Raw genomic sequence first — 25,044 nt, 5'->3', positions numbered from 1 at the left:
CCAGTACAAAGGGGCAAGGGGCGTCCAGGGAACTGAAAGCTGCAAACAGCCTTGCTTACAGAAAAGTGTATTTTAGAGGCAATGTGAATGTGTGTGTGTGTGTGTATATATATATATATATATGGCTTTGATTAATTCAATTAATCAAGAGTTGGAACAGTGTTCAGCTTTTACTCTGTTATACAGTCTATCTCTAAATTTCTTGTCTCAAAGAATTTCAACTACAAATGGCAATATAATGATCAACCCTGAATTTTTTGTTTGTGGTGCATTTTGGAAAAAAATGAACGGTGCGTCCCCACTTTGTCCACTTAGGCTTTGCTTCCATCATTAAAGCTTTGCTGTTCGGAGCAGTTTCCAAAGCTAAAACAATACTTCTGTATCTGGCACTTAATTGTCAGCAGGGTGAAAACAATGCAAGGGCTCTTCAAATATTCATGAAAAATGCATATGAGGAAAAAAAAACCCATGCCTGGATTTCAAAACTTTTGCACCCCAATAAACTTTTCACTGAACTCCGTTTTTCCATTAACTTTCGGAAGAAGCCTCGTCTTTGAAGATGGATACTTGGGATCGCCTGGGTTTGCAGACAGGGGAGATTGTTCAGCAGTCCTCCACCCCCATCACCTACTCGTGTTTTTCTGCCCCCATCGCCTCTTCTCTGCCGTTAGGTAACACACACCGTTGTGGTGCAAGAAGGGAAAAAAGCACACTCTGCTCATGGATCCCAGTGTGACTGGGGCAGGACGCCAAAGGGATCTTTTCCTCTTTCAGCTCTGATGCCTAAGATCTGTGGCACTGACGGGGAAATGATACCGTAGGCACGGCTATTCAATCGCGGCTCTTAGAGAAACAAACCCGTCTTTCTACGAAAGCCATTGGGTACCTGTAGCATAACTAAAAGGACTGAAAAATGGGAAGGTGAGAGGTAGTCATGCCAGTATTTACAGTAGTGTCTTAAAGACAAAGAATAAATACAAATTCCTTGAGCAGAAAGCTTCAGAGCTGGGAGGTGACCCTGAAAGCTCACCCAGACTCTGAGAGCCACAACCACTTATAACCTAGCAACTGGTGCTCTGTGGTACACGGCAAGAACCACGCATTTCAGCACAAAATAACCCCGCCGCACACTCTGAATGTTTAATAACATCCAACACAAAGACCACAAGAGAATTTATTTTGACTTTATTAACAATGTGGCTTACAATTTGTTTTCAAGTAAAAAGGGCTTTTTTTTCATTTAGAATAAAAATTAAAATATAACTCTGATATAGATTTTCATTTATTTACATGAAAACATATATACAGAATACAATCTTACAGCAAACTAACAGCATGCCCTTCGTCCTGCCAATTTCAAAAGCAAAGACACCAATTTTTCCCTTTTATGCACCAAAACAGACACAAGGTATGAGTCAAATTTCCAATACAGACTATTCAAGTTGGAATGCAAGACAGCAAAAGGGCTTTCAAGGTTCACAGCTAGGTTCATGCCAGCTCCCATTTGGAACAAGTGAGATGATTCTTTTCTTCTGCCGTTTTTTTCTTGCCTCCATTTTCCTACTATCAGGTGCTTTCCTGCTAATGATTGTCCTTGAACTTCCAGTGCATCTCTTGGGCTCACAGAAGCACTGCTCTGCCTTGGTAACGTGACATGACCTACATACTCAGTGGGGCTGCACCCCAGCTGTGTAAAACCAAACCAGTAAGGTGGAAAGATTCAAGCTCTGAGTGTCATTTATCTTCGAAGCTTCAGAGGCTTTGAACTCACACCCATAGCAGTATCGTATGTCAACGATTACTAGTTTTAGGCAAGTTAAGTGGGTCAGAGTCGGACAATTCAATTGTATCCTATCTTTTAGAAATCTGTAAACTACTCTAGTTGTACAAGCCATGAGAATTAATCAACTTAAAAATCCAACCAAGTGAAAGGGAGTAATTTTCAGGGAACAACAGTTAACAAAGAGAAGAATCATTAAATGTAATAGCTGCTATGATAACCTTCCATCGTTATTTAATTATTGCACCAAAAAAGACAAGGGCAGTATGTTCTCTCTCCAAGGATTCCTTCTTACAGACTACAGATATCTTAATTTACTATTTTTCCTTTCAAATAATTGCACACTCAATCACAGCTTTCTAAAGACAGAATACAGAGTTACTACAGCCTAGACTCACCATCTTAACCCAGAAGCAGCAATGATGCTCAAACCACAACGAAGATTTAACACTACTGTTCTTAAGTTCTATATACAGAAATAAATATAAATGAGTGTTCTACAAAATAAGTATGAAAACCCCCCGTGCTTCCAAAACGAAGGTAGGACAGCTCTTAGAAGGGGGTGTGTGGAGAAAAGAGAGAGGCAAATCCCAGCACTCGCCTCGCGCAATACTCAAAAATTCCATGAGATCAATTAGGAGAGCCGAGACCCACCTTCAGAAAGAAGGCTGATCAAAATCAACCTCCGAGAGACCACAGGAAGGGTCACAGGTGGCAGTGTCGAAGATCTGGATCATTTTAATTTATTGATGATCAAATCAAAGTGGACACACGAAAGGATCTTTCAAACAGGATCAAAGGAGGCAGAGGGACCTACCAGTTTGTACCGCTCCAATACCGAGCGAATCAACGTGCCATCTAATTTGGAAAGTGACAGGTGAGTTCTCCGTGCCATGGAGGCCCGTCAGAGGGAAAGTGGTGCTGTCTCTGAAAAGCACGGAAGCTCTGGAACGCCACAGTTCCCTGCTCCTGTTCGGCTTGTCATGTCTGTCCCGGACAGGACACTGACAACACAGTGCACACTGAGCCAAGTGGCTAGGAGCTGAACCAGGTTCCGTGAGCCGGAGGCGAGTGGGATGCAGTGAGGGGCTCTCGTCTCTATACGCGAGGGGGCATTGCGGTTTCTCAGCTTACACACGAGGTACACGGATGACAGGTGTCTGCTCGGCCCATTCTAGGAGGTAAAGAGCAGCAGCACGCGCGTACCCAGCCCAGGAGCACACTGGTTCTGAAGTATGACCAAGGAGAGATGAAGAAGAAATGGAACCACCTGGGGAAGGAACGGAGGGCGTCACTCACTGGTTCTGAGATCAAGAAACACTTGGCTTAGGGCTCTGTGGGTCCTGCAATGCAGGTGTAAAAATCCACATTTTCTGCCATCAGCGAGAAGGTCACACAACACAGCAAAGCACTCCTCGGTGGCGGCCTTGTCTTTAAGACGGAAGCTGGTAAGAGAGAATCCCACAGGGAAACTGAAGACCACCTTACACGTCCCGCACAGAACTGCTGCTGGTGTAATAGCTACTGTGAACGCAGTCCCGAGGCATCCGAGTTCATCCGCAGACATCCACGTTCAGGAAGATGCCAGCAATGTCAGCTGAAAAGCACCTCCTAGGCTGTGCAGTTCCTCTCAGTGCCCCCAGAGGGCAGGGGACAGGGCACATAAAACCCCCCTACACATGATGATGGCTACAGAGCTGGGTCTTCTGCCAGGAGTATAGCCCCTTCCTCTTCCTCACTGGGCCCCCACAAAGCTGAAGCAACCGATCCCCTGGAGACAGAGATGGAGGTGAGATGCTACGGCCGAAGGCTGAGGACAGCCATGGACATCTGGCCCCATGGAAACAAGAGCGACTCCCAACTATGGTGGCTGTGCCCTGTCTGGGCCTCCCAGTAGGCGGTCCTCGTGCTCCATGGGTGGGCTCCAGAGATCCTCGGAAGATCTTCTCACTCTGGTGTAGCACCGCCTCCTCCATGCCATTCCTGGTAAAAGGCACGAGGAGGTGACATTCGCCCAGCAGGTGCAACGTTATGTTGTAGCCACCACACTCCCTCACTCCCATTTCACATGCAACAGAGAAATAGCTCCACTTGAAAAGGCCACAGTGAAAAGATCAGAAAGAGTCAGCGCCGGGAAAATGCCAAATCTCGAAATGGATACCCTTTCCAATCGTCTGCCAGAGTTTAACTCCACAAGACCCAGCATTTAAGGCCAAAAGCAAGCGGCTGAGAAGGCAGGGGTGGGAGGCGGAGGGCAGGACGAAGCTGTATAGCTTAGAAGAAAGGCATCCGATTGCAAGCCCACCACGAATCACTGGAGACGTCTCCATCATCACAGCGGGGCTGGCAGGCATCGTCTCGGCTGTCTCTTCCCATCACAAGTCTCCAGGCAGATCCACTCACCAAATGCTTATAACTCGACCGTGTTAAGCCACCGACAACAATGGCTGTAGGGGGCACTGAGACGTCTCAAACACAAAACACTTGTTTCCTGTTTTCATCTGCCAACCATTGTGGAATGTTGAGAAGGATTATCAGTAATCAGAGTTTTCAGAGTTCAACAGGTAATCATCAAGTCTTAAAATGTCACAGAGAAGAGGAGTGGCTAGCTGGAAACGAGGCCAACAACACAATGTCGCCGGAACTGTGGAGACTCCAGCCAGAGAAGACCAGGGTCATCGTGGTCAAAAGCCTACAACAGAGCAGTCTCTCTGGATTTCAATGCACGCACTGAAGTCACTCATGAGAATTCACAGGTGAAGCGCTTGGTACAACAGGCCAGCCAATTCTCAGAACCACAGACCTCCTGCAAAGGACTTAGTGGATCGAACAAAACCACCCCCGCCCCCGAGATTTTGAAAGCAACCTCAAAGCCAGAGTGAGCTGCAGGAATAGCTCTTTCTCCTTCTTTGTCTCACTTCCACACATCTGGACTCTTTCCTTGCAAGCCCGAGAGTGTGTGCTCACCGCCAGGCTCCCAAGTGCCCACACCTGCTGTCCTTTTATAGGAACTGAGGTCCAGAGCGACAAGAAGTTACCCAAGAGACCACAGAGTCCATCATGAGCAAAGCCGGGGAGAGAACCAGCTGACCCCAGATCCAGGGCTCACTGGGCAGTCATATCTCCTCCTCACGCCCACTGCATATGGGGTGAGCCAAGGTGGACTAAACAGAGGGATGCTGAAGAGGACTCTCTCGCTGCTCTGGCAATCCACTTCTTCCAAACTCTCTTCCCAGTCTTGCACTCTGAAATGACGCTCTCCCCTTCCATCTGTAATTGGACATTTCCCTAAAGGAGTCATTCGATGCGGTTACAATTCAATTAGAGAGCTGCAGGCTTGCCTGCAATTCTGCAGATGGAGCCATCCCTACAGAGGTTCTAGGCTTCGATCGCTCCTGAAAACCATGGCATTGCAATGAGAAGCCAGCCTTCCTCCACTCCCCCTTCCTTCCTAAAAGGCATGAAGGTTTGACACATCTTTTTACAAGGACACCCTGAACCACCACGGAGCTGTGTCGGAGAAAGAAGCTGCCACCGAGATCGGACCGTGACAGCAGTGACAGCGTGTAGCACTAACCTACAGTCACACGTGTGTTGATAGGAAAGATGTATCTATAAATGTGCCTGAGAATGATTATAGCAAAAGCTACCAGCAAAGGTGTCCCTCAGTCACGTTAGAAAAGACGAGAACTGCGCCTGTCTTGGTTTTCAAACCAATGCAGGGATCAGTTTGGGACACCTTGTTCAAAGAAAGCTGCCTGGTTTGGGGTGGAGAAAGGCAAAATGTAGCTGTACGAAGCAGCTCTCCATATCCCACACGGTCCAACAACTCGGAATCAAAATCCGCACTCGCCAGAAGCTTCTGTTGTGGGACTCTGGTGTGCTTTAGAAACATGGAAATAGTCAACGAGCTGGTGGATGAGGGAAGTCCCGGCTTTTTTTGGTGATACTTGTGTTATGTGCCGTTTCACCGATCCTGGGGAAAAGCAAGTCCCGAAAACCTTCGCCAATGCTGCCTCCCCCAGGCCGGGGGCGCCCGCCCGGGAGGCAGAGTCAGTTGGCATACTGCGCGTAGAAAGCCACTTTAACTCTCTCGATCTGATGGCACAGTTTAATAGCAGGTCCCAGCTTCAGCTCCATGCACTCCTGCACCGTCGGAAGAGTCAACAGCAGGAGCGCCTGGCCGTCGATGTCCTGCGGGGGGACATAAAGGCAGGTTAGAGAAGGGACAGGTGCACCCGGGGAATGCGTTTTCCTCACAGGAGGCTTCAGCACGGGCCAGATATGGGAAGAGACTGCTCCGGTTTGATCTAATTTGGGAAACTGCTGGTAGCGATGCCAACTCGATCGCCGTCTAAACTCTTTGTTGATAAAATCCTTGTGGTGAGAATATTCTAGCAACTTTGAACTTCACAGGCCTGCCCGCGTGGGTACAAGAGCTGGGGCATGTGACCTGCTGCACGAATTGTTATCCGGGCTTATCAACCTAAGCATGAAAACACCTCCACTGCCTCCCCTGTCCCCCCTAAAGCCAGCTCCCTCCTGTGCTATCCTGTAACTTAATGTGAGCACTAGAAAAAGGTTCTTGACTAAAAAAGAACCTGTCCTACTTCCCTGCCAAGGTCTGACATTTCACCATCAGGAAAGGGTGAGAAGAGAAGATGCTGAAGACAGAGAAGCCACTACACAGCACAGCGTCCCACAGAGGAAAACACACACGCACACAGATCCATACGCTTACATTCCAACACGGCCCAGAGCAGGTGCTGCTTACATTCAGGTCTGCTACCTGTTCTGTCTTCTAGCCCTTCTACTACATGAGAGACTTACTAAACAATGACGTTGAATTTGCTGTAGGAAGCAGGATAGCAAGCCTCACTCCAAAGCCCTAAGATCGTCACCTTGGACATCTCTGGCCTGCACTAAGTGTCATTCGACTGTATTGCAGAGTTGAACCAGGGTGCCCTCTCGCAAGACCAAGGCCTCATATTCCAGGGAGAAATAACTGATACCCAGAGAGACTGTAGGCCCACACAAGCAATGGCAAAAGTAAGTGGGAGGGGGCTGGCGCTCTTGCGTAGCCAGTGAAGCCACCGCCTGCAGTGCCGGCATCCCACATGGGCACCAGTTCTAGTTCTGGCTGCTCCACTTCCAATCCAGCTCTCTGCTGTGGCCTGAGAAAGCAGTAGAAGATGACCCAAGTGCTTGGGCCCCTGCACCCACGTGGGAGACCTGGAAGAAGCTCCTGGCTCCTGATCGGTGCAGCTTTGGCCATTGTGGCCAACTAGGGAGTGAACCAGCAGATGGAAGATCCCTCTCTCTCTCTCTCTCTCTGCCTCTCCTTCACTCTCTATGTAACTCTTTCACATAAATAATCTTTAAAAAACAAACAAACAAACAAAGTGGGAGAAGGACAGCATAAACTGAGCTTGGCACACCAGATTTCTGCCACTAAGGGAAATATTCCCAGGGCTACCACTACCACAAATATTCAACACTATGGGGACAGCGTTATGAGCATGTGTTTCAAACATCACCTAGCCACAAGTTTCCTGTGGGAGCTTATTTCTTAAATGTATGGCTTATTAGGCTGTCTTGAATATACCTGAAGTGAAAAAGCAAAACATGTACAAGTGGTAGCCTTGAGAAGACTGATGTCAAGGATATGCAAAATTCATGATCAGTTCAGGTTCAAAAGCTACCCTAGTTGGTACGGCAGCAATAAAAATTAAGCATTAGCTCAAGAAGCTTCGATGCCAGTGCTGTGTGATTTATTACTCGTGCTTACCGGTGAGCACCAGCTATGGTGCATGAAGCTATAAGCCAGGTCTCACCAAGACACAAATGTGACCTTATTAAACCACAAAGTAAAACTAAAGTTTTGTCTTCTGTACACACTGCCAGCAGGTGATAAATGAACGAAAGGGTCAGTAAAATTTTCATGCTATCTTTGTATCATTTGCTCGTTTAGAAAAACTGCTTTTATAGCTTTACTTTATTTGCAGGTGCTACCGACAAGACCAACTGTATTAAGGGGGAATTGGACATACTGAAAAGTAGTGTTTTAGCTCAAATCGATGAAGTAAACAAAAACAACCCCTGGCCTGGCACCTGTTAGCCAACTCCACTACACCCAGCATATCAAGTGGACAGAGAGGGTGTGGGCATAGGGACATAAAGTCTTGTATCGTGGGCCTCAGAGAAATGCATTTGAAGTAGGCTGTAGGCAAATGCTCTGAAACTGTGGTGCAGGTGGCTTAACCATCCTGTTCAATGAAATCAGTTATGATAGAACAGAACTGAAACTTATTTTAGGGGGTGGACGTTTATTTTTGAGATGGAAATTCGTGGCTGGAAAAGCCAGCTGTTCTATGATCACATGGCCAGTTTCAGACAGCGCTGGAATGAGAATTGTGGTTTTTGAATATTAAAGTCTGGAGCAAGAATTACAGCTTAGTTCTTGACAGTTACACTTGATCAGGAAGCCCATCTCTGAACACGGAGATTCAACTACAAAGGAAAAAAAATCCCTAAAATATCCCTTTAACTCTTTCTCTAGCGTCTCAGGGAAGGTAGTCAATACGCGCATGCACCACACTGAAGTGGAGGATGCAGCTCCTTTCGTTTGTGCCACAAACATTCATTGAGCGTCTACTAAGTGCCAGGTACTCTGACGGCTTCTAGGGAATATCACATGGAGAAAGGAGATTCCTTCCCAGGGGACTCCAGGACTCTGCAGGGAGGCAGAACAGTAAACAGACGATGACGTCAGTGGGAGATGACTGCACAGACAGTCAGGGGCTCAAACAGGACTGTAACTAAGCCAGTCTTAGAGAGATGGCAAGAAAGGCCCCAGATACTAGACACTGCCTAAACTGAGGCCTGAAGGACCATGGGAATTATTAAGGCAAAATGGATGGAAGGAATATAAGAAGTTCACCAGAACATAGTGTTCCAGAAACATGGGGAGACACTGGCGGTGGAACTTGTGGTGGGTTCAGACAGCCATTGAAGAACTTAGAACTTGGGGCCGGCATTGTGGTATAGCAGGTTAAGCCTCCCCCCTGCAATGCCGGCATCCCATATGGGCTCTGGTTTGAGACCCAGCTGCACCACTTCCGATCCAGCTCTCTGCTATGGCCTGGAAAGCAGCAGAAGATGGTCCAAGTGCTTGGATCCTTGCACCCACATGGGAGACCCGCAAGAAGCTCCTGGCTTCAGCCTGGCCTAGCCCTAGCAGTTGTGACCATTTGGGGAGTGAAGCAGCAGATGGAAGACCTCCCCTCCTCCTCCCTTCTTCCTCTCTCTCTCTCTCTCTCTCTCTGTGACTCTGCTTTTCAAATAATAAAAAACGATTCTATTTTTCCCCAAAGAAACTTTTATTTAAGGAATACAAACTTCATGCATTTCATAAGTACAACTTTAGGAATACAGTGATTCTTAAGAAAAAAGGATAGAACTTTTTCTGAGATATGGAAGAAGAAATCACACGCTAGTGCTCTGAGGTAGATAAGTGTGTCTGAAAGTTAATATTGACCACAATCTATTAGAATGAAATGCAGATGGAACAGGTATGAGAGACTGAAAGGAAGGAGATTTATTAGGGAGTCATAAAACTGAGCTATTTAAGAGATATTGCCCAGAATTGAGGTATGTCTGGGGAATTCATTAAAGGACACCAAAAAATGTATAAACCAACCAACTACAAACTGGACAAAAATCAGTAGCAAAAATGGCAGTACTATTTGGTGTATGGAGGAGCACCACAAATCTACATCAGAAAGGCATTAAGTAGCTATTTCACAAATTAAACAAAAATGGAGAACTTAGGAAAAGATGCTCAACTTCATCAAAAAGCAATGAAATGCACGTTGGGCTCACCATAACAGATCATTTTAGAGCCACAGAAATTAAGACCTGTGACACTATCAAGTGCCAACACAGATGTCTATGGTCAAGGAAATCCCCCTACCCGACAGGTGGGAATGTAGTTGGTTCTACTCTTTTGGAAAAGATTTTGGCATCCCCTAGTGAAAACAGAAAAATCAAACAGGAATACGATAAACACCCAATTCAGAATAGCATGCACCTCCGGAGGGAATAAAGGAGACGACTTAGGGAAGGGGCCCTTAGATGCTTCTACTGTGGTGGGGGCTTTCCCACAGGTGCACTCCGTTAGCACGCTCTGTAGGCACAGACCCTGTGTATGCCCTTCGGTACGTAGCTGCATAAAGCACTTCTCAATAAGAACATTCTAGTGCACCTGCATCGTAGACGCAACTCCATTATTTCCTCACCGATTTTCTTTCTGCAATGCTTTTAGATTTCCACATTTTAACAAATACACCGTGACCAAGGAGGCAGGCAGGAAGAGAAGGAATGCCTCCCTAAATCCAATCCTAGCCTTTGAGGAGGCGCTGATCATAACAGTTGAAAGCTGTGTTCACTTATTCACAAAATCTTTATGCAAGTAGATATCAGCATAGGTGAGGTGAGAAACCAACACACTGGAGATACAAAAATGAGTGAGATGTGGGTAGCTCCTGCCTTCTCCATCTGGGGAGGGGAAACCCAGATGCAAGTAACCACAGACACGCAGCATCTCAGCATCCGGAGAACTCGGGGTGCTGGGGTGTGTTTGCCCACTGGAGAATCTGGGAAGGCCTCCTGGAAGAGGAACGCTGTACCTGCCTTTGGAGAAGGTATCAACCACGCAAGAGACTGCTGCTGGGTTACTGCTTTCCCCTGCTCTATCCTCAGCACCGAGAAAAATGTATGGTGCGCCTGGCAAACACCAGGGGCTCCTTCAGAATGAATACATGGGTAGCACTGGCCGTGTTAAACTCCAGATTAGGTCAAGAGATGGGTAAAAGGTCAGAATGAGAGGGAATTCAGAAAGTGCACGAGAGGCCAGGACAAAGAACAGGGAATTCCCGGACACCACAAATAGTGGTGTTGGGCTCCCACAGGGAGAGCTCTGCTGCGTGTCAGCTGAGCCAAAAGGCATAAATCCTCAGCTCCCAGAAAACCCTCATTCTTTCATGTGCATCTTGCACAGAAGGCATGAGGAATACACCGGTTCACTCTACTTAAAGTTGTCTGTACACAGGGTCTTCAAAATTTCATGGAAAATGCATGTGATGAAAAGACTAGGCATGGGTTTAAAATTTTTATTTATTTTACTTGAGCAGCAGAGAGACGGACTGACAAAGACAGAAAATCCTCCTGTAAGCTGGTTCACTCCCCCAAATGCACACAGCAGCTGGGGCCAGGCTGGGTGAAAGTTGCTTGCTAGCTGGGAACTCAATCCGGATCTCCCAGGTGAGTGGCAGACACCCAGCTTCTTGAGTTTTCAGTGCCAGGTCTACACTGGCAGGAAGCTGGAGTCAGGAGCCGGTGACAGGAGCTGAACCCAGACACCATGGTGTGGAATGCAGCTGTTTTAACTGCAAGGCTAAACACTTGCTCCAAAAGAATATTTTTATACCAAAATAAATTTATCTTTTATTTATTACTGCTTAAAAATATTTATTTATTTGAAAGGCAGAGCAACAGAGAGAGTCACTGGCTGCAACAGCCAGGTCTGGACCGACCAGGCTGAAGCCAGGAACCCTGAACTCCATCCTGGTCTCCCACATGGGTGCAAGGGCCCAAGAATGTGGGTCATCTTCCACTGCCTCTGCAGGTGCATTAGCAGGGAGCTGGACTGGAAGCAGAGCAGCCAGGACTTGAACCATCATGGGATGCCTGCGTCACAGGCAGTAGCTGAGCCCTAGTACCAGCCCTTCAACTTGGCTTTTAGTTCTATTTTCCCATAACCTTTCTAAGTGCCCTCATAGACTCAAAACAAACGGTCATCTAGATGGTGGTGAGGGTTAATTTAAGGTCTCCAGTTCCTCAGATAGAAACTTCACCCCTTCAGATGAGAACTTGACAGTGGTGGTCACTCTAGTAATTCACTGTAGGGTCACAGCTATCAAGCAGATTTCAAGAGCAGAGAGTTAACCTTGCAGGAAGAGTTAAACCCTCCAGGCATAGAAAGTGCAAGGGGAAGGGGGCGGGTTAAGGCACTGTAGGGTCCCCCCAGGGTGAAGTAGGAGGGAGTCATTGACCTTAAAGCTCCAGGAACACAGCATTTCCACCTAGGGTCTGCACTACCAACTTTGCCCTATAGGGGGCAAAAGCCCTGTTATCCAGTAGGAAGGACAGATCGATGGACAGCGTGCAGAGACCCCTCACCACTGCTTTTGTTTGGCTGAACAGGGCCTCCCAGTGGCCCTCTTGCAGATGGCATCATCTTTGGTGAACCAGCCCCACACAATCTCTTGCTGGATTTCTCTGCTTAAACTACTACCTCGCCTCGCCTGCTGTTACATAGTTTATTCTGGTCTGTGTCTTTGCCAGTTGTGTGTGTCTTGCCCACTGTCCCTAGTGGAGTGTGAGCCTTCGGAATTGTGGGCCGTGCTCTCTGCCTGGTGTTCAGCCCGTGTGGAACAGAGTGCCTTGTGTAGAAGTCGTCTGCATAATCTGCCAGAGAGTCGCAGGCCCTGTGCAGAACGCCCAGTCCTCTCCAGACTGAAAGAAAACCTATCATCAGACGGTCTCATTCTCCTCTTGCACTCACCTAACACAGCACAAGGCAAGCACATAAATGTGTGCTCCAATAATGGTTGATTTGCTAAAGGGCAAGAATAGGGCGGGGAGGTGCAGCACAGTGGCATAGCGGGCAAAAGTCACCACTTGCAGTGCCAGCATCTCATATGGGCACCAGTTCGAGACCCAGCTGCTCCACTTCTGATCCAGCTCTCTGCTATGGCCTGGGAAAGCAGTAGAAGATGGCCCAAGTCCTTGGACCCCTGCACCCATGTGGGAGACCTGGAAGAAGCTCCTGGCTCCTGGCTTCAGATCGGTGCAGCTCCAGCCGTTGCTGCCATTTGGGGAGTGAACCAGCAGATGGAAGACTTCTCTTTCTCTCTGTCTATGCCTCTCTGTAACTGCCTTTCAAATAAATAAATAAATCTTAAAAAAAAAGAAATACTTTATGTTCTACCTTATATGTGGGAGCTAACATAAAAAAAAAAAGCATAGGGCAAAGGTGGGAGATCTGGAAGCAGCATTTAAAGCAGGGATAATTCCACCTGGAATACCTGGAAGCCCCCCCCCCCACCATGTCTCCTTAGATTGGGATTGGCCGAGTGGAGAACTTTATTGCAATATATGCGTTTGAGCTTTCCCTTTTGGAACCCGTGGACAAGGATTATAAAACAGATCTGGCTCAGCGCACCCAGCATGTTCACATGGCAGAGGTATGCCCATCAGAAGCCTGGTTAGCAATTTTAAAATACACATTCACGAAAGAATTGAGAATGGCATTGTTTAAAGGAAGGCTAACAACCACAAAAGCAAGTGCGTTCCAATCTGCCAGATGTACTGCATCCATTTTCTTGTTTGCTTTTAACCTATATGAGGTGTGCAGCTGATGAGACTTGCCAACTTGAGCTTGAGCCCTGCAGAATGATGTTAGCAAACAAATGGTGGGAACTAATGAGCTCAACACTAGGACACGGTGAGGTCATCCTTCACATTCCCCAGTCAAGCCCGGCTCACCTTGTGCTTAGTGCCTATTTCAAAAGGAGACCCCCATGACAAGAGCGGGGGAAAAAAATTAAATAATAGAAAAATAACCCCACAATAAGCCTGCCTCAGAGAGTGGGGAGCTTCAAGACAGAACTTCTCAAAGGCACACCGTGTTCTTTGATTCCCTCGCTGAAACACAGGAGAGACTGTTGTCCCCTGCGGCCTGGGGGACAGGGGAGTGACACCGAGAGCCCTTCCAGTGACGGGAGACCATCAGCACAATGACCGGGCCTCGGGGTGGGATTTTCTCTGACGCTGTCACACCAGGCTCCCTTTCTGGCCCAGCACGATCTCTCCTCCTGGCTTCAGAATTTCCGCAAGGAAAGGAGTACATGGGCGGGACCCCTTCTGGGACCCCTCCCACCAGACTTCTTCCTGCTCACCGAGCAGGAGGTGAGAACCTTGAGTATAAAAGGGGTCGCAGGTTGGAGGGTGCAGTGGGTGGGTGTGGGGGTGGGGAGCTCACACTCCGTGGTGTGAATGTCAACTGCAGACCACCTGAAATGGAAGCGCATGGGGTCCCCACCTTTGAACTTCTCCCTGAAAGAGCTGGTTGACCCCCTGTCTCCTGGGTCCCACTGCATTCCATACAGAAACCCTTGAACATCTGGGGCCAAGAAGTAAGAACAGAGGAGCTGCATTTTGTTTGCCAAGAAATTCCCATTCACAGGTAGGTACAGATCTGAGAGGGGGAGGCCTTTAAGACTAACCTGTTAAGTGCAGGGACTCTTCACCCAGCTTTTTCTCAGAGAAGAATTAACCAACAATTGGACTTCAGACCTTAAGGGCGGCAGCGGACAAAATGCAGCTTGTCCGGATTTGAGCCACCCGAGGGTCTCTGGCTGCCATCTCTGAGTTCTCAACTCATTTTCTGTCCTCCCTAAAGGATGTAAAATACAATGCCTGGGGCTTTTTTTAAAAAAAAAAATATTTATTTACAAAGCAGAGTTATAGAGAAAGCGGGATGAGAGAGAGAGACAGAGAGAAAGATATGTTATCTGCTGGTTCACTCCCCAGATGGCCACAATGGCTGGAGCTGGGTCAGCTTCTTCCACGTGAGTGGCAGAGGCCAAACATTTGGGCCATCTTCTGCTGCTTTTCCCAGGCCATCAGCAGGGAGCTGGATCAAAAGTGGAGCAGCCTGGGTATGAACCAGCACCTGGTAGAAGCTGGTGTCCCAGGTGGCAGCTCTACCCGCTATGTCACAATGCCAGTCTCCTAGCTCTTAGCCACTTTGAGAAGAAGTCTCTGACTTCCACTGCATTTGCTAAAAGGCACTGGGGTTACAACCTGTCAGGTAGTCACGGGTGTGGAAGGACAGTGGGGGACCTGCAGGGACCCTGGCTGGTGTGGCGGCCGACAGACCTAGCTTGCCCCACCTGCTCACTTACACTGCAGACTGAGGAGCCCACACCCACTGCACCTCACAGTGGGGTGGCACGGAGAGACAGACAAAAGGAAAAGCAAGCGTGACACTGTCCAAGACAGGGAACAAAGGAGGAATTCCATATTGTCATCTCTCTCCATTTATGTTGGCTCGGTTTTATTTTGGAAGTTATTGTTTTTTTCAAGGTTTACACAGATAACATAGCAGGCCTCACAGCTGACTTAATGTTTTAGAAATATAATTCTATGGAATCCAGAATTGCTGGAGACTCAACTCTCATGTTGAAGATAAACAAAATTTAGTTTTACTTTATATCACTATTAATTGGAAAGAAATTAAATCTGCTAAAATATACAATATGGAAGTTGCGCTTAGCGCATGGCAAAATTCAACTTGTTTTGATAGTGAGTTCAGCAGAGAGCGAGTAGTTCCTTCATGGAGGTATCCAGGTCTGGAAGAGAATGTAGAGGGAACAGTCTGCATCTGAACTAAACCTAAGAGCTATCCTGAAATTTTAAAATTAAAGTCAACCCCTAATTTGGACAACCTGCTTATCGCATATAAGCAGACTGATTCGGAAAGATGAAAGCAGATAGGTAAAGTATTCCTTGGAGTTTTGTGTTTTTATAGTTACAGATGTGTGGGGTTTTACTGCATAATGCCCATGTTTGCAGCGTGAAATTATAGTGTATAGATATTTTTAAGCAGTTGCCATAACATTTGAGAAATAAAAGGCATGTATGCCGGTAATGGGAAGTTTATAATTTTTTTTTTGCAAATGCTCCCGGTGATTCTAACAGTCACACAGCTATTAGCGTCCCGTGCACGAGCAAGCCTGGAGACTCCTGGTTCTTGTCAAAGCTCAGAGGACACCTGTGGTGACCCCCTGGAGGCCTCACCAATCCGGAGCCTTGCCCTTTGGGCTAAACGAGGATAGACCAAATTGGTAAAAATTAGTAATTAAAGGGCTGATGGAAGGGAAAAGGACTCAAGTGCCCATGCACTTCAGACAGCCCAGCAGGTAATGCTTTTTTTTTTTATGACAGGTGAAATTGCCCAATGTGAAATGCAGAATTAAATAGCATAAGGCTATTATCAATTAAAGACTACTTATTTTTTCTCTCTCATAACAGAAATGAGTAGGCAGGAAGGACCAAGCTGTCACTGATTGTGGAAGAGGCACCTGGAGGGAGGTCTCAGCCTACCGATTGATCTGACCAATGGGAATGTGCCAGTAACATAGTGTGTTTTAGAAATCGTAGCTCGGGCACTCAGGAAATGTTCTACAGTACTGTTATCCACCGGGCTTAGGTGCGCAAGAGAGGAAGACTTCACACAAGCAGTATTTCCCCGAATTCCCCAGTCTTTCCCCTAAATTCCCTTTGTTTCACTTCCTTCAGCTTGCTAACCTTGCACAGCACAAGTGGTCTTGAGCTCCTGCACCTAACTTGCAGTCTAGAAGTCAGAAAACCTGTCCTTTGTTTTGCCTCAGCTGAAAAAATGTTTCTTAGCTAAAAGTGGGTTTTTGAGCCTAAAAACAAAAATAAAATAAAAACAAACTGTAGACTGATATAAAATGCCAAATGGCACGTCCACATTTTGGACACAAGGTACCTGGCAGGCACCACTCAATCAGTACATGCTGAAGGAACACAGGAATCAAGAGACACACATTAGCGTTTTAAAACCACTCATGCATCTGGATCCAGTATTTTTATAGTGCTACATCAATAAATAGTGGACTAGAAAAATGCTTTACACAGGATTTCATTCCGTTACCTTATTTTTGTTTTCCTTTAACAATTCTACTTTTTCTCATTTCGTTTGGAAGGCAGGGACTGAGAGAGACGAGGAGGCTTCTTCCATCTGCCGGTTCCCTCCCCAAATGCCCTCAGCAGCTAGGGTGGGGCTAGGCCGAAAGCCAGGAGGTGGGAATCCAACCTGGGTTTCCTATGTGGGTGGCAGGTACTCAGGGTTCGCATTAGCAGGAAGCTGGAGTTGGAAGTGGAGTCAGGACTCGAACCTCAGAATTCCGGTATGGGATGTAGGGGTCCCAAGCAGCATCTTAATGGCTGTACCAAACACCTGCCACTTATTTTTATTTTCAAGATGAAGCTGTGGCTCACTGGCAAGCCACAGCTGCCTAAACCCTTGCACTTCTTACAGTTCCCTGAAGGCATGAGCTCATCACTCAGGTTCTTCAAGTCTCACTGAGCTTCTTCCTGTCTGCTTTTCGGGGCTACCTGGAGAGGGAGTGCAGTGAGTGTCAGAAAGCAAGGAGGTGACCTTGGCCTCTGGCCTTCGTTCATCACTGTGGCATTACTTTCCCAGGTGTCTGCAGGAGTCCAGAGGTTGCTCAGAGGAACCACTTCACCTCCTGCACACAGGGTGGGAGGCCTTTGAATACTCAAAGAACTACTCTCCCAGGGGGGTGGGTGGACCGGAACTGCATTAATTTCCTTGTTCACAATTCAAAATCCCTGAATGCGTGGAAAATCAGAGATCATGTTTTTTCTCCTGATTTTATTATCACCCGAAATATAATCGTTCTAGACTATCAGTTTCTATAATCTAAGATGAGACTGAATAAAATGTCTTTATTACTTCAAAAAAAGTATTTTTAACACAAAGTCTTAGAGAGACAGCTATGTATACTATAGGACTTTGCAACAAATTTTGAGAAATTGAACACCAAGAGCCCTAGCTTAAACTTGACATCTTCATACACAATAAGGGAAGAAAGATACAATACGGTGTTAAGTGTGGGGGTTGGCTATGTGGCATAACAGATTAAGCTGCTGCCTGCAATGCTGGCATCCATGTGGGCACTGGTGTGAGTCCTGGCTGCTCTGCTTCTGATCCAGCTCCCTGCTAATGCACCTGGAAAAGCAGTGAAAGACGACTCAAGTCCTCGGGCCCCTGTACCTACGTGGGGGACTTGGAGAAAGCTCCTGGCTCCTGGCTTTGGCCTGGCCCAGCGCCCTGGCCATTGCATCTATTTGGGGAGTGAATCAGCGGATGGAAGTTTGATCTCTCTCTCTCTCTCTTTCTTACACACACACACACACACACAATATATAATGTATATAATAAACATGTATATTTCTCCCTCTCTCTCTGTTATTCTGCCTTTCAAATAAATAAAATAAATTTAAATAATGGTATATGTGTGAAGGAAGTAGCAATTTGTTTACATACTAATTTTTGAGAAAATGTAAATAAAATCTCTCCTGTTTCTTATCCCATTGTCATGCATCCTACGTCTTAGCTCACGATGGTGGATCCATCTGCTAGATCATACACTCCTTTAAGGTATAAATTGCACCAACTGTGATTGCACTGATCCATCACAATGTCATAGGATTTAAAATATTTTATGGAGAAAGCAATGCAGACAGACATGTTTTGCCTATTTTTTCCAACTAAGCATGGCTAAATAACCTTGGATGTCGTCTACAAACGAAGTGGAAGATGTCCCTGAGTGATGGAGAGGAGAGAGTGGAGGGGCAGAGATCTCAGGACCTGAGCCAGTGTCATCAGGTTAGTTCTGTTGCTGTCCATTTGGGTGCCTCATATGCCCAAGGAGCCAGAGAAGCCTACAGCCATCAGACACTGATGGAAAGACCACCCCTGCGAAGGCCTGCCTCTCCACATAGGTCCAGCATAGGGGTGAGCTAGCAAGACCCTAACCTTGCAGACACCAACAGTTCTCCTGCAGCCAAACACCCCAGAGAAACCAGCCCTAGCCTGACTCACACCAGCCAAGGCCCAGCAGGCAGCTCTGATTTCCAGCCTAGCCAGGGTGCAGCCAGGCACCCCAAACCCTGCAACAAGGTGGCATCTCAGAAAGCCAAGTGGAGGGCTGGGACTTTCACTCCCACCTGGCAGTGAGGAGATCCCTTCTCTGGGGTTGCTGCAAACCGCGGGTGTAGCCCAGCCTTCCACCCCATCCCCTCCCCTGTCCCGTCTTGGTGATGTCACAAAAGCCTGGTGGAGAAACACCAACCCCTGCCGTGGTGTCACCGAGGCCAGCAAGGAGCAGGAACAAGGCTCTCCCATGCCTCCCTGCCTGGGAACTCTCAGTGGGGGCTACACAGGGAGCCTGGTCTCCCAGCAGTGCCAACAAGAGCCTCATTTGGGTGTCAACAGCACTTGAATGTCTACTTCCTACTTGACAGTCACAAGGAAGCCAGGTAGGGAAAGAGGAATCATCTCATAGAACAATAAACACACAGCAAGCCACTGTACCTGTTCCTGAAATATCTTGGCCAAGGGGGCACAATCCGTGAGCTTAATGAACCTCACAACGTCCGTGACCGTCCACTCTAACGGGTTGCTTTCCAGAACGAGTCTCTCCTCCTCCTCTTCTTGTTTCGTTTCCTGCAGAGGAAACAGGCAGGTGATGCTCACTACACCCACGCATGGCCAGCATGCTCCCTTGTAACACTCTCTGGGCCTGAGCTGTCTTCTTAGACCGGGAGCGACTGCCTCCCTGGGCACTTGAACAAACCACAGAAACTTCCAGTCTCTAGGGAGTTTCTTACACTTCCCCTCGGTAATGACTTGGCCACAGGGGCAGCCGTTTCTGAATCCTGACCCAGGGACTCTTGGGCCTGCTTCTTCAGGAAGCACCTCAGAACAGAGGGAAAAGAACTGGTAAGGGGCACAGGCAGTGTATACAAGGGAGACCCAGCTGTCCCCGCTGACCTGTGACGATAGTGCCAATGACCATTCCAGCAGCTCACAGGCAACCTGCGGGCTGGGGGCAGGCCTTGAACCACTGATTATTTCACAGCATCACAGAGGTGTCCCTGTCACGGCAGAGGGTGATGGAAGACGCAGAGATGGCGTTTCGGAAACCTCAGAAGATACCCCCGGTGGTGTTAGAGCCACCAGGAAAAGGAGACGCCATTCCTGCCTCCAGCCCTGAGGCTGCTGCTGTTTCTGACATTTCGAACAGGTTCCCTCCAATCGCGGCTCTGAGCTGTGTGGCACGAGTGATACTCCCCGTGCTTTACCTCTGCCCCCTCTGGCTCGGCAGGCAGGCCTTTCTCCCCTTCCTCCACGGAGGAGGTGGCTGGCGCTGGGCGGCCCCTTCGGGCTCTTTCCACGGGAGGCCGGCGTGCAGGCTCTGAGCTGTTCCGCAGGGTGACGGCCCTGCGGGGTCGGGCCGAGGGCACCTCTGCAGATGAGGTGTCCGTCTGGTCGTCTCGGAGCTCGGAGCCAGTCTCCTCGCTGGCGGTGTCATCGTCCATGGCGTCTGCATCTTCCTCTTCACTCTCCTGGGAAGAAGGAAAATGTGTTCAAAGGCAGTAGGCGTAAAGGGAGCTGGCCGGAGGCATCCAGGTGGCCGGCAACAGCAGCCACACGCAGGCCCCTGGTGATGGCTGTTTTCTTTCCAGGCTGGCTCAGGGCAACCCACTGCACCAGGACAGCTGAGGGTCCCTTTCTGAGCTGAGTACGCTAACTCTGCCTCCACCAAGTCAGGGGGGTGCTTCTTAGTCTGCATTTCTGACCATTTTGCAGCAAACCTGAGGCAGCTCTTGCTGTAAGGCGGGGCCACCTGCCAGCCAGGGCCGTGCGTCAAAGCTGCAGGCTGGAAGGTGCTCTAGGGCAGAACTTACCTCCCCAGAGCCTGCTGTGCAGTCCACGGTGGAAGATCTCCGTTTCTTCTGCACGAAAATGGATTTTCGTCGTTTTCTTCGTCTGGCTGGTTTAGGGTGGCCGCTCTCAATGGTGCTTTCCCCAATTGGGGGCTTAATGATCTTCTTTCTCTTTCCATAATAATAGGCTGTAGAAGGAAAGATGATTAAAAACTTTTTAAGGGCCGGTGTTGTGGGGTAGTGGGTAAAGCTGCCCCCTGTGACGCGGGCATCCTGTATGGCACTGGTTTGTGTCCTGGCTGCTCCTCTTCCCACCCTGCTCCCTTCTAATGGCCTGGAAAAAGCAGCAGCAGATGGCCCAAGTATCTGGGGCTCTGGCCACCCACACGGGAGACCTGGATGAAGCTCCTGGCTCAGCCCTGGCTCTTACCGCCACCTGGCCACTTGGGGAGTAAACCAGCAGATGGAAGATATCTCTCTCTTTCTCTGTAACTCTTTCAGGTAAATAAATAAATAAATCTTAAAAAAAGAGAGGGATCAGCTTACTCCAAAAATGTGCATTCAAATACAAGTATGACACAAATCTCCCAGATAATTTCATATGTGACCTAACCTCCTAGCTTGCTGTCCCCCAGGCCCCCTCCCCCGGAATCCTATTCTGACAGAACTCCTTCATCATGGTTGTATCCAAGACAGTAAAGCTTCCCACAGCGGGAGCCTGTCTTCTGAAACAGATCGCCCAACACCCTTGCCTGCATACCTTTAAGAAACACTGTTTGGAAAAAATATAGAAAAATGGACTAACAGATGAGTTTATTTTGGTGCAAAATTTTGAAAACCATGACTTTATTTTTTTCAAAAAACGCACCTTTCATGAATTTTATGAAGGCTTCTTGTAAACATGGATTTCAAAATTATTTTGCACCAAAACAGGCTTTATCTTTTAATTCAATTTTCCGTGAACCTTTTGCAGTATCCTCGTATGTACACATTAACACTTCACACATCAGTCTGAAACTGTTTACCTACTTACATTAACGACTAATGTATTTTACACATCAGGTGCACCGTCAACTAATTAAAACCATGACTAAGGAGGCAGCAGTATTCAGCCAGGATCACGATCAAGGCGGCTGACTCACTAATTGTGAGTCCCACTGGGTAACTCCCTGCACGGATGGAGGCAGCCAAAAGAAAGCATCGAAACACGTAGGTCCTGGTTTCCAGTGAGGCGGGGTGGAGAGCATCCCCATGCTGCTGTACCCCCAGCTTCCTTGCGCCTTGCCTCATCTTTATACACCTCAGTTTTCTCATCTGCAAAGTGAGACCACAGAACTACCAGTGTAGGTGTCCTGGGGGCCTGAAATTCTCACTGGCATGTGGGTCATTAGGATGGCTGCTATAGGAACTGCTGTAAACCCACAGAAAGTGCACCTGCTCTGGGAAGTCAAATGCTCTCATCAACCTTTGGGCTGACTGCAGGAGAGCTTGGGACAATACCTCACATCCCATGCGGGACCACAATCTTTGATGAGCACAAACTGGACAAAGATTATGGAATGAATGTGGCGGGGGGGGGGGGGTGCCGTTCGTGGTTATCTTGAGGTACAAATGAATGAGCGCCTGTTCACACCCTGAAACCTCAAGCAGCTGTGGTAAGCCAGGGGCGGGATGCCGGTGATCAGACCGGCTTTGGCGATCGCAATCACAGGTTTCAGTGCACTTCTACAGTCTCGGGTAAGCCCTAACTTTACTGCTCTCAATCCCACCAAAACACTGTCGGTGACTCTCCCGGGGAGCTTTGGTTCAAACTGCGATAATATTCATGGGAAGTGAACCCTAGGGATCTTAGGGTTTTGAAGCTTTATAATAATACCAAATCTAGAAAAATCTTTACGTGGATTTCGGTTGTGTTTAACTCTGCCCCTTCTTTCTTCCTCCCTCTGTCCTAGAAGTCCACGGAAGCCCAGTTCTAAGATCAACATTTCAGGCCAAGTGTAACCCTCAGCCAAGTCTATATTTTTAAAAAATTAGTATTATGCAAGAGCAGCTATGCAGTGAATTCCTCTGGGGCCAAAGGTAAGGTCACGTGGAAACAAGTTGCTCAAAAAGCAGGGGATGTGCTTCCCCCAACACACCTGTGGCTGCTGAGGCCGACACGGGGCCCAGCGTGAGACAGGGTGGCCACACTTCCACAGGAACGGGGGTGAAACACAGCCACAGACATCGCAAAAGGCACGTCACACACCGAATGCTGTCTCAAGGACTTTTAGACTCCTGATTCTCAAACACGAGGTGACCAACCACAAGGGACTGCAGCTCGGAGGGTACATCCACATGGCACGGGTCTCCAACAGGCGGAGCTGACTTCCAGGTGACTGTCGCTTGGGTTAGAAATCAGTAAGGGCGATGCAGAAGCTCGGGAGTTGTGGATCCGAGAAAGGTCTGAGCTCAAGATATCCGAGGTGGGGGTGTCTTGGGGTAGGTGCCCCGCGGTGGAAAAAGAATGTCAGGAAAACAGAGGAAGAGGCTTGGGAGAGGCCACCAGCCCAAGACAGAGGTCACCAAACGTGACTGGGGCAGGGATTGGTGGTGGAAGAGGCAAGTATAAAGGGCAAAGGTCAGAAAGGTGTCAGCAAGTATGAACTTGGCTTTGCTTCATGGTGGACAGCAAAGGCAGCGAGCAGCGTCAGAGTCCTTGGAGGACTCTGCTCGTGAGAGACACAAGGAATGTGTCTAAGGTGGGGAGATACGAGGTGTGATAAGGATGTAGCCCCCGTGTGAAGAAGGGCATGGAAGAGTCAGTGCAGAGGCCGGGAAAGTAACCCAGGAGGTCACCAGCCATCACCAACCAGTTTTATTATGTATGTCTTCCACTCACACAGCTTCCGAATCAATCAATCAATCTACCACAATTCACAACACTTAACGCTTTTTCATATTTTCCAAGGCCTAACAATGATAACTCCTCCTGTTTTTTAATCACCCCCAGGGCCTTCTGAGTATGCCAGGCAACAAATCTTATAGAACTTGTCCATAGCACCAAATTGTTCAGAAAGTTGCAAGACACAAGCCAAATCCATCATGCTACAGTGGAGGCCTATGTTCATCCAGTATATATATTTTTTCACAATTTGTACTCACTGTATTTGGTTTTGGTGTGGATGGAGCAGTTCTCGGGGCAGTTTTCAGAAACCAGCACGGGACTAAACAAGTTTGGACAGCATTCTAGCTTGGCACAAACTCGGCGGCAGAAATTGGCCACCTGGTCGGATGTCCGCACAATCTTCACCACGGCCCTGTACGTTTTGCCTCTATACCTAGAAAACAAGGACGGGAAAGCAGCGAGAAGACCACGTTAGTACTGTGAGCGAAGGTGAACCGCGTATTCTGAAAGCAGCACTGCATGTTCTAACAGCAGAGAGGACTCTGTGAAGTTCCATTTGTTTTTCTATTTCCTTAGGATTTCACAACACTAATTTTAAAAAATGATCTCACTTATGCACAAAATATGTGCTAACAGTGCTAAGCCAGAATCCACTGAATGGAGACATCCATTTAGCATATTCTCACTGTGCTCTATATAATTCATACCAATGATGAGTAGCGTATGGCGCATACCTAATGGGTATGCTTCTCCAGATGACGTTAACAAAATATAATAGGCATTTTCCTGGGGCTGTAATATTTCATTTTTGAAAAGTCTGAGTGCATATGGGATCATAATTCTGCTTTGAAAGCCACACAAATTCAGACAACGGGAAAGATATCTTTGTCAAGACAGCATATGATGTTGAAATGGGGACAACTGGCATTATTCATAAATGGCACCTGGTGATAGGTAAGCAAGGTCACATTTAAACGGGGAAGAACACAATGAGTTTCATAAAGAGGAAGCAAAAACAAAAACTCAGAATACAGAGCAGCCACAGGAGACAGGCAGTCTGAGTAAGAACTCTGGCATCACAGATGCTGGCAAGTGGCTTCAGGGACCACACCCTGATGGGCCTCGGGTGAACCATCAACTATTCGAGGAAGAAGCTGCTGGGCGGGTGTCCTGGTGCAGTGGGTTAAGCCACCGCAGCGGATGCTCACAGGAGAGCCTGGCTTGAGACTCTGCTGTTGTGTGCTTCCAACCAAGCTTGTTGCTAAAGCACACCCTGGAAGGCAGCAGATGATGGCCCAAGTGCTTGGGTCCCTGCCACCCACCTAGCTAGGGGAGCTCCTAGCATCTATCTTTTGGCCCAGCTCTGACTATTGTGGCCGTCTGGGGAGTGAACCAGCAGATGGAAGATCTTTCTCCTCTCTCTCTCGTCTTTCCCTGTCATTCTGCCTTTCAAGTATATAAACAAATGTTTTGTTTTGTTTTTAAAGAAAAAGGTCTCTGCATTTCTCAATCATGAAAGGAGCAATGTGACATGGCGACACCACGTTCCACACCCTGCCCATCTGAGTAACCTCTCCACTTGTCCCTGTTGGGACACTGATGGGTGGCTCCGTGCGTGAAAACTTGCTTCCACAGCAGCCATCTGCTCTCCAGGCCCTCCCATGGTGGTGTTAGTGTCTTCTCTACAAAGCACTAAACCCAATCCTTCCTGAACGTGCACCTCTTCAGCAGTTCCTCAGGGACTCAGATC

At 47.9% G+C, this 25,044-nt stretch overlaps 1 protein-coding gene across 18 annotated transcripts in view; it reads right to left on the bottom strand.

Annotated features, from left to right (window-relative positions):
* Positions 1–1,168: 1,168 nt before the first annotated feature.
* SFMBT2 (Scm like with four mbt domains 2) overlaps positions 1,169–25,044 on the bottom strand; it is a 259,224-nt gene continuing 235,348 nt past the window's right edge. For all 18 annotated transcript variants that reach the window (XM_051821569.3, XM_008268056.5, XM_008268059.5 and 15 more), the window contains 5 exons: positions 23,552–23,727; positions 20,429–20,595; positions 19,823–20,086; positions 19,053–19,184; positions 1,169–5,974 (listed from right to left, as the gene is read on the bottom strand). In XM_051821569.3, coding sequence (XP_051677529.3) covers positions 5,834–5,974; positions 19,053–19,184; positions 19,823–20,086; positions 20,429–20,595; positions 23,552–23,727 — 880 coding nt within the window. In that variant the 3' untranslated portion in view covers positions 1,169–5,833. The remainder of the gene's footprint in view (positions 5,975–19,052; positions 19,185–19,822; positions 20,087–20,428; positions 20,596–23,551; positions 23,728–25,044) is intronic.

Source organism: Oryctolagus cuniculus, chromosome 13 (genome assembly GCF_051225735.1).
Source record: "Oryctolagus cuniculus isolate XC-2025 breed Fujian yellow rabbit chromosome 13, ASM5122573v1, whole genome shotgun sequence".
NCBI lineage: Eukaryota > Metazoa > Chordata > Mammalia > Lagomorpha > Leporidae > Oryctolagus > Oryctolagus cuniculus.
This window is presented reverse-complemented; position numbering and strand designations above follow the sequence as displayed.